Below are 10505 nucleotides of genomic sequence, written 5' to 3'. Positions count from 1 at the left end.
CCTCTGCTCACACATGAACACCTACAACCTTTGATTTACTCAGCCCACTCAGTCTGAGCAAAACGCAGAAAAATTTGGTGTATAGTGGCACAAGTGTCATGCAATTACATATTTTTTTTTTGGGGGGGGGGTTTGTTTTTTCAATGCCTCCCTCCTGCAACATTCAATGAAACTGAAAACAGTTTCAATAAACAAGACAACTTTTATCAATATCAGCTTCTTTCAACTTTGTACATCACAGGCAAAGACTTGGATGAAGTACATCGTCTATATATCCAGGGCCCCACGCAGACTAATGGGAATCATATTAATTGACATTAGTTGCTATTGCCATGGCAACAGAAACCATCCTGGTGCAAAAAAAAAAAAAAAAAAACATGTTCATGTCATAGTTTTACAACAATTTGGTGCAAAAAAAAAAATCATGTTTACATCATGTAGTCTAACAAAGATTTGGAGAATAAGTATATGTGCAACATAGCCCTGTTCATACCATTTAGATATACAAGTGCATAAACTCAGCAGGAGTGTTTAAATATCAGAAGGCCAGAAAGCACAAAGATCTGCCCCTTTCCGACTTTATGAACTTTACTTGTGGTCCAGGGAGGCCTTATGTATCTCCTCCTGATCATTTCTGAAAAATTTTTGTTGTGCCATCGGGACACATTGTTTCATCAATGCCACCTAACAACTTTGAGGTCTTTACAATGTTGTATCAATTATTACAGCTTACAAGTTATGAGTTACGGCCCACTGCAATTGAATGGGCCGATAATTCACGGTCGTTTTCCACCTTGACCTCAAGCACAAATAGAATAATAGTACAATTTTGTTTTTGTGCTTGTTTTTCTTCTTTTTTTACACATTATCCTACATTCATGTGAAGATTCATTCCTGTTCAATTCTGAATATATGATTATGAATACATTCTGATTACATATAATCTCTTTTAAGTGTTCAGGTTTACGCACACTCAAAAAATATCCAGCATATTCCACAGGGAAAACTCAGAAAAAGGTTTTAATTTCTAGTACTTTTGGAAACTCTTTGATTCACCATTTCAATCCATACCTGTCATTAAGTTGTTCAATTATTTCGCCATATCTACAAACATATATGAAAACAAATTATCAAGTATAAGAATTCAATAGTACTTTTCAAACCCGCTACTGACATTATATAATAAATAACAAATATCATATGATTAATACAGTTCTCTTCATCCAGAACAAAGGTTTTGTCATGAATTAACGGCCTAGATACTTAAAGATTTTAAGTGACAGCCAAAGTAGGGACATGTCTGTCAACATGCATCTAAGTATTTTTCCCCATCATCAACATGAACAATATTGTCAATTCTGCAATGGATGCTGGACACTTTTAAAGTTTACACATTCACACCACAGGGCTGCCAATACCGGGGTATGCATATCTCTGGATGATCTCAAATTACTACTAACTCTTATTTATAAAACACTATAAACAGGTTATAAACAACTGTCTTTTTGTTTTCAAAATATATTAATAGACATTTTTCTTTTTCTTTTTTTAATCTTTTTTCAAATGGGCATGGCTCATTTCATGTCCGTTTCAAAACTCTGGTTCCATGATCTCATACAGCCAGACACATTCCACATCCGCAATCACTACCAGAGTACAGGGGAAAAAGAAAATCCCATTTTCTCCCTCCATATAGTCACTTCAAATTATCTGCCAATTATCATCAACATGTCTACGTTTAGCCCCCTTGGAATCACTATCAAAACATGGCCCTGACTTTGTACACAGGCAGGTTGCCTGTAGAAATGACAGGGTTAGAAGAAGACCATACACTTCCTAATTATCAGCCATACGTCTACCCTTGTAGCCCAAGAGATAACTTACATTCCAACAATGTGTCATTGTAATTCTCCTAGGGTGCGTTCGAGTGCTCTAAAGTGAACCAAAGCGAACTGAACCAACGCGTACCGCGGCACTGAACTGTGCCAGATTTGGTGCATTTGAGCGCTCTGTGGAGAAAGCGTACCTCGTGATCCATTTTTATATAGAGGGGATCATGGATTTTGTAAGAACAGGGTCATTTACCTGACGCGCTTAGATGTCCCGAACAAAGAGTACAAACTCTTTGCATTATGACGTATGTGTGTGTTATGCGCATTCTTTACATGCCAACTTCTGGTGTGGTTTTTGGAGCTCACTGGGAAGTGGTTCCCTTTTGGCTCGGTGCAGTTCGGTACGGTACACATTACAGTGTTCTAGTGCTCCTCTGGCGGGGGTAAGGTACGGTTTGGTTCACTGTAGGAGAGCGTTCGAACGCACCCCTAGATACGTTTCCCATCTCCTCCTCCATCCTCCTCCTTCATACATTAATGCACATTCATCTACCTTGTCATATATTTAATGTGCATGAAATCTGTGTGAATTCACACTGGCAAGAATAAAATGCAGAAGAAAAAATAAAAAAGATGGCAACATATATGCAATGTTGCATACAAACAGGCTTGCATATGAGTAAATCTGAGAAAACTCTGCTGAAGCATCCTCTTACACAATTTTGCATTTCGATAGCTATTTTTGCGTCTCAACAGGTGCATTAGAGACTACAGTACAGTGCAATCAACCGCAATGCGTGCAGTAAATATATTCTATGTGTAATGTGATACAATTTACATTACCTGCAAACGATTCTGATGGTGCGTGGAAACTACTGCCATATGCCTAAATACATGATACAGCTGGAATAACCGCGAGAGATATACAGGAACACGGAAAATATATCTACCAGTAATAGCTTCCAAAACAGTGCAGTGCATGGATATTACTATACAAAGGCTGCACTTTCCTTCGCCGTATAACTACACTCTGCCGATAAAATTAAGAGCCTCTTGCGTGCTGTCCCTTGCTCTTGCGATCATCGTTTCTCAATATCAATCTCTCTCTCTCTCTGTGGCCGGGGAGGCGAGTAAGAAGCGAAAAATAGCCCCGACGACCGCCAGCCGAGATGAGTGACAGGGAATCTGTTTGGGGGGAAATCCATTTCAGGGAATGGATAAAGGGAGGAGTCAGGCGTTCATGATGCCGCCGGGGAACACGGCAAAAATGATGAGATAGAGGATGACCACCAGTCCGACCAGGACGGCAAAGGCTACGTTCCTCCAGCGCTGCGGGAAAAAGAGACGAAACATTGCGGATTATGCGGACTGCAAACATCATTGCTGTATATTCATCCACAGAAAACAATATCTATCACTTGAATGACACCTATAGAGTATTAAGTCATATCTGCAGATGAAAGACACTTTAATAGGGTGTAGTGTGGTAGTTTGCTTATCACATTGGAAGACTTATGCAAACGAGTGCAAGCATAGTGATAAAGCAACGTATTGTCTCTCTCATACAATGCTCATCCCTTACCTGCATCAACTTCCCTCTCCTCACCCCACTCATCACCCCATCCCAAGTTTGGGGTACTGATATGATTTCTAATTCAACATGCCATAAGTTTTTTTGAAATCGTCTTGTACGGACGAAGGTGAATGTGAACATCTTTGATCTTTTCTTCTTCTCAACTATTAGTACAGATCCATCTCAGTCATTGCTGAAAATGTTGCTTTCTTTTCAGCTCTGAGAAATACATGCTAATACAGAATCCTTTATCATCCAACGACCATCCTGAGCAGAAATTAGTTTTACAATAATTTGTAAGCAAAAAAACTCCATTGCATAATCTTGTTCCAGGTTTTCATTGCTGTCATTCTTTAAATAAAATAATATGTTTATCTTCACAGTTGAAATCTGTACAAAGGATAATAGTTTGCCATATCATATACAAAGGACAGTAAATAACACTCATGCTCCAGCAACCTATTGAGTTTTGAACAGAAATTATGGTAGCTCTTCCACTTCATATTCTTTAAAAGCTCATGGCACTGTCCAGTTGCACAATGACATGGGGAGATGACAGAAACAGCACCTGCTAATTGCCCTATGAACATAAGTAAAATACTGAGAGCAATGTTACAAATGATTGATGCGAGCAATAACATGCAAACTAATTCTGTTTGGCACAACACCCTCTTCCCTCAAGAATTTTATCGCCTATCTGTGATCTGGGCACCGTTTCACTAAAGTTGTCAGTCTATGACAATTACCATAGTAACAGTCAATGACCATAGCTCTTCCTTAGCCAATCAAAACCATGGATTTTAAAGAAATTTTCTGAGGCTGACAACTTGTCAGAGCTAACAACTTTCAAGAAAGCAGCGCCCAGATATCCCTCTCCCCTCTCTCACACTAAGCCTCCCTCCCTCCTTTCCCTCTGTTTTGTTTTGTTTTGGGTTTTTTTTTGTCCCCACAAGGAGTAGCAAATTAGAGCAACTACCCCCTGGAAGAAGATAACAATCCCTGGGAAACTCACCCTGTTCGACCGGAACTTGTCCATGACGCCACGCATGTGCTCGGAGAGGGGCACGTAGCTGAAGCGTGCCCCACACACCTCGCAGATGCGATTCCCAGAGATCTGGATCCACTTCACCAGGCACTGGCGATGAATGCTCGCTGCTGACCCAGTACACCTGATCAAGAGAGAGGGGTCAAAGGTCAAGCATGTCATTAACTTGAGGACATTTTTATTTTCACACAACTCGGAACAAAAACATGGACATACGCAGGGAAATGCATTTACTGTGCACAAGCTTCGTATTTTTTTTTTCCTGCTTTTAAGTAAACTGCAGATGCAAATTTTTCTACCCTGACCAAATGCTCCTGACCACGATGCTGCTTATCCCACACATCCAACCTACTCTTGCTGATGTCATTCTGATGACATTTTCAGAACTGATCATATATTCTTTTCCCCCAGATGACAGAACTAATGGCTGCTACAACTGACTCCACCAACCTGCATGGTCGTATGAGTCGGTTCTTGGAGGAAGTCTCTCCTTCGAAGCAGACCCTACACGTCGTACCCAGCTCGCTGGCTGACCTTGCCACCGACGTCATGGAAACCATGGAGGACGTGTCACTGGAGTCGAGACCCATTCCCAGTGGGATGCGCTTGCTGTCTGCTGGCAGGCCCGCCCCGCCCGGCAACAGGGGACCGGTCCTGCTCTGGTTCCAGACTATAACCTCCTTGGGCACCATGTCCGGCTGCATGCGGTCAAATGAAAAGTGGCTGGGGAGGTCGGTGACGCCGTAAGATGTGGAAGGCACGTCCAGGTCGATGGACGCATCGATGGTCGGCGCCGCGGAGTGAGGGGGGCGCGGCGAAGGCGGTTCGATGTCGATGGTGATCATGTGCTGCGAGACGGCGCAGTCCGTGTCCGGCAGCGTGCCCGAGTCGGAGCTGGCGTCGGTCTGGGCCCCCGGCGTGGACGGGGAGAGTGGGTCCCTGAATTGAGAGTTTGTGTTTTCCTTTGCAAGGCGCTCTATGAGGTCAAGGGTGTCCTGAGTGACAGAGTCCACCACACACGGCAGCGTCTGACAGGACCGACTGCTCAGACTGGTAGGAGACTTCAGGTCGGACTCAACTTCAGAGTGTGAGAGAGGAAAGGAAAAAGTATATGTGTGAAAAATTTTGAGCTCTTTCTCCTAACAAGGTCAGATATAAGCAAGAGATTATTACGCAGAGGGGTAATGGTTGAGGTGATCACAACTGCTGATCTATAATTTTAACATCTTGTTACTATTGGCAACCAGGGATAGCCTGGTGGTAATGTTGCTGCCCAGAAAGCAGTAGATGACAGGTTTGAGTCCCATGGTTCCCTTTTCCGACATGTTTGTTAAAATTATAGACCAGCAAGTGGCGATCTTACAAATTTTATTTGTAGAGAGTGACAAATTGAAGAAAACTCACACCTCTAGGTCTGATATAGTTACATCACTGTATTGTTCTTCACTGCTAAGCACAAGAAATCTAAAAACCTTCATGATGGGCTCTTATATCTCTCCTCTGCATGTGTATACTGTAAAACATGATATATTCGCGACACAAAATTTTCGCGAATTGGAGCCGACAGCCTTTTGCGTGGGAAGGAAATTTTCGCAAATCGCCACTGGTGTTCAATGCATATAGTGGAGACAAGAAATTTCGCATGCATTTTAATTTTGCGAATCTTGGCGCTCGCTAAATTCGCGAAATTAAAATGCATGCGAACATTCCTCATTTTACAGTGTAGTAATATGTACCACCATAGTCATTACAAGACTAAAGTGCTCAAAGGGAACTGAAACCCAACTATACATGTGGATTGAGTGAATTGATGACCATCATTCAACAAAATTATGCTAACTGTAAAACAACATCCACGGTGCAGAATTAGCAAATAATTCACTGCCCTCTCAAGTCTAGACAAATAAGATACAAATAGGCACTTGGCTATTTATGTCTCGCACAGGTTCCATTACAGGGCCAGGGGTGTGAAATCAATGGGAAAAAAGATAATCAATTTTCAAGCTGTACAGATCTACACTATGTATTACTTGTGGCAAAACGGCACAAACAGGATGGACCCTGGTTGTTAAGTACTTAAGAATGTGATCTAGCGATCTGAATGATTACATACACATTCCAAAATGTATTTTTGCTTGTATGCTTTTATACATTTCTTCAAACTTCAAAATCAGAAAAAAATTCTCCTTGGATACCTATCACAACAATCTATCAGACAGGAATAAAAGGTAAGTAGATTTGAGCTTTGCTTAGTTGGAGCATGGTTAAGTGCCACACAAGAGGAAGCATCCCCTTACAAGGGTTATTACAGCACAAACAAACAAAGAGACGGACTGGGGGGGGGGGGGGGGGGTGTGTGGTGCCGCTACGGTCATTTCACTCACCGATGGATCCGGGCGTGGTCACCTCCTTCTGGCTCTCCCTGGACGTGCGACGGGACACCTGGCCCTGGGGGCTGGAGGTGCCGCTCTGGCTGCGCCCGTTGGTGCCGGAAGGTGAACATTCCCCAGAGCTTGCCTCATCCTCGAGGGCATGCTTTAATCTGTGGGGACACAAATCAATTATTTCAGACTTGAAAACCAACTATAGTAAGAGATTTAGTGCACTTCATACAACAAATGTGACCGCCCAGTTCAAAACCCACACAAAGTCGCAGATTAGGATTCTCTGTTCGTAATGGACCAATATGTCATTTGGGTTGACTGACTCAAATATTTTAAGTTTGTCTTCCCTCGGAGAGTACTGGTAATCTTTTCTTTACCTGTTGTCAAAATTTGGCACCTTAAATAAAAATACAAAACTGAACTCTGAGCATCTAGACCATATTTCTTCGGACAGGCGCTGCTTTCACTTTGAAATATAATCTTTTAATTCATACTTCTGCACAGCACTCCTGAGTGACCTTAATCTTTAAATCCTTTTTCTCCCTTTCCTATAAAACTGTGCTCCCTAACTCTCTAATTTCAACCACTTTTTGAATGGGTCAGGATGGTCCAGTTTTACCAAGTTATCTATCATTTCAAAGATTCAAAGATTTTGAGCTTAGTGGTAACAAATGACACTGTCTCTCGCAAGATTTCACAATTCCTTTCGAAACAAAAATGTTTCGAATCTGTGAAACATAAAATTCTTCAAACTTGGTTCCTACTTTTGTATCAAAGCACAGGCATATACATGTACTAGATTACACAAATGTTGCCCTTTTGAGAGATGAAAATATTTGTGATACATGTTTATGAGTGGTGTATTTGTCAAATTACAGTGAAAAAACAAATTTCTTTCCTGGTAGTACTTTTAAGCTGGAATTCTACAATCGCTAGCAATGCAGACTCAGAAAACAATGGATGTGCTCATGGGAATTGATCATAACGCTTGGTTTCATAATCACTTCACAGTTAGAATCTAAACATCTTGCAGTAAGGAAGTGAAAACTAAAAACTGCTCCAGAATATGTTTCAGTTTTTACTTTTATTTTGTCCATGAACCAAGGTGAAACAAATAAATGGCCTCTTTTTGCACAAGGCATTTTGCTGCTCAAGTGGATTTGGTAAAGTACTACTACTGTCTACTTCCTGAGAGGTTTAGCGGTTGGCCCAGCATGTTAGCATATGTGATTTAAACCATCATAAAAATAAGCACATGAACAGGATATCAGTACATTGCTTCAAAAAGAGAATACAACAAACTGGCCTGTGAGCCACACACACACACAAACAAAAACTTGCCACTGATAACTCCACATTATCCACACTGCAAGACAACAAAAATAAGCTTTGTCTTTCACAATCCCGAAATTACAGTCTACGCTGTTGTTGTTTGTTTTTTTTCCCCTGCAGTCTGCCTATTTGTCAATTATTGACAATTGCTTATGAAATAATTACGTAGCAGCCATGATCGGGTAAGCTCTGAGATTGAAGTGCTTCTGGCAAAGTCTTTTGGATAATATTTTACATTTTCGTCATTACCTATAAACTGAAATTGTGTCATTACAGCATTACTTCACACATTTCTCATGTATACGTGTACATTTTGGAGCAATAATCGACAGTTCTGCAGGCATACGAGAACTGTGTTTTCACTTTAATTGATAATAGCAGATCAAAACTGAAACTATGAAGGATGGGCTTCCTGACCAGTGGTTTTAATCTCAAGGCAGATTGATTTGAGTGTCAAAGTCGATTCTGATACTGAAGAAGAGTCAACTCCAGAGAACAGAGCACGGTTTCATTAGAATTATGAAAAATATGAGTTACAGAATATTAAATTGGGTGTCACTGTGCTTCCCCATGACTTGACACTGGGCACAATCATGCATGCAAATTCGAAAAGGGGATGGCATTATATAACTACCACTGGTTTCTGTTTCAGAAAAATGTGCCAAGATGTAAATACTCCATTCAACTTTCTTATCTCTTGCCCAATTTTCAATGAGACTCCCTATGTAAAGCGCATAGAGTGGATATTCTCACTTGACTAGCTGGTAACCCTCCCCCCCCCCCCCCCCCCAATCTATTCTCTTCGAATGGGTACGGGATGCTGGGATTATGATGAATGTTTACACAGATTCTGCCGAAATTACAAAAACAGGATATAATCTTTTCTACCACTCATTTTTCTTTCTTTTTTTTTATTACTTGTTTTCAGGCCTTATCGTGGCCTGTATCTCATTTCCTTTTGCAATATATCATCCCACATTTTCGTGCTACTTTTCATGCGAATCTGTCCAAACACTCTCAAGGACACAGCAACAAATTTTAGAGGGTCAATTCCACCAAATTTCATGAAAGAAATAACACATGTTGTTCGAAACGAGGCATGACTGTCTTGAACATACAAAGAATATGAGCACAAACTTTTTTATTTTTTGTGGGGGGGGGGGGGGGGCAGAGGGGGAGGCCCTGTATGTGAGGACTTGAAATAATGAAAAACAAAATGGGAAGGATGTCATCAATATCATATTGTATCTTTCATCATTTACTTCTCATCTTTCTGGGGGGGGGGGGGAGGGGTTGTGGAGAAGAGAGGGGGTTTACATCACAGAAAATGGCTATGTTTATACAAACCTTGTTAAAATTGTGTCCTGCCAATACTGAACTTTGACCTCTGCTTCTGCTTCTTCCGTCTTGACGGCAGAGAGGAGATTCATAACAGCCTGCATATATGCCAAACAGGACAAACAGGTAAAGAGTATTATTAAAGGTATTGTTTACCATTGGGAGCAGTGATTTAGAATATGTTCGAGTTATCACATTTGCTGTATGCGTGTAGGTCAGTTATACTGAAAAAAAAAAAAATCCTGCCATATAAAAATTTTGCAATAAAGCCTTAAATATCAGGAGATATCAATATTCTTCTCAACAAACCACAACTGTAGATGGTTTAGTCTAGCAACAATTTTATCATTACTATTGTTCACATTTTGTGTATATAACAATACTTAACATTGATTATAAATGCTGATCAACAGTTTTCCATTGGTTGTTTCTATCCCAGCTCACATTTTAGAAGAGTTTTGAAGCACTAAAGCTGGGTTTTTGTTTCATCTGCAAATGGTAAACAATGCCTTTAAAACATCACAGGGAAACAACTAATATCACAGCTACGTACCTCTGTTATACATAATGGCAAACATCTGATGAGATATGATATGAACTTTATCCAGACAGTGCTTGAGTAAACATGTATAGTCCCAATCAAATCCACATCAACTGCCACAATCAAACATATCTATTGCTCATTCGCTTATAAAGAGGTGATGAATGTCTATACAAGGGCAAAAAATGTTGCCTATTTTGTCCCTCATTCAAGCATGTCGCATGCAAACAATTTGTGAATGCTTGAGCAAGCGCAGACAATGATTTTTATGTACTATGTACCCAATAATTTGATGAACCAACACTTGTGCTCATACATGAGCAAACAAAGATGGATTGATACACAGAGAATTGATAAAGATACACAGAGAATTGATACAGATACACAGAGAATGGACTGCATGATAACAATAGGACGAGATTCTCTCGTGGAAATAATTGGATGGCAATATCATACACTA

At 40.6% G+C, this 10505-nt stretch overlaps 1 protein-coding gene across 1 annotated transcript in view; it reads right to left on the bottom strand.

Moving 5' to 3' along the window:
• Positions 1 to 372: 372 nt before the first annotated feature.
• The window catches only part of LOC140229069 (uncharacterized), a 69865-nt gene continuing 59732 nt past the window's right edge, over positions 373 to 10505 (bottom strand). Inside the window, exons 9-13 of the mRNA XM_072309329.1 lie at positions 9514 to 9602; positions 6835 to 6992; positions 4901 to 5528; positions 4418 to 4574; positions 373 to 3161 (exon numbers count right to left, since the gene is read on the bottom strand). Coding sequence (XP_072165430.1) covers positions 3063 to 3161; positions 4418 to 4574; positions 4901 to 5528; positions 6835 to 6992; positions 9514 to 9602 — 1131 coding nt within the window. The 3' untranslated portion in view covers positions 373 to 3062. The remainder of the gene's footprint in view (positions 3162 to 4417; positions 4575 to 4900; positions 5529 to 6834; positions 6993 to 9513; positions 9603 to 10505) is intronic.

Source organism: Diadema setosum, chromosome 5 (genome assembly GCF_964275005.1).
Source record: "Diadema setosum chromosome 5, eeDiaSeto1, whole genome shotgun sequence".
Lineage (NCBI taxonomy): Eukaryota > Metazoa > Echinodermata > Echinoidea > Diadematoida > Diadematidae > Diadema > Diadema setosum.
Note: the sequence above shows the minus strand (reverse complement) of the source record. Positions and strands in the feature narration are given on the sequence as shown.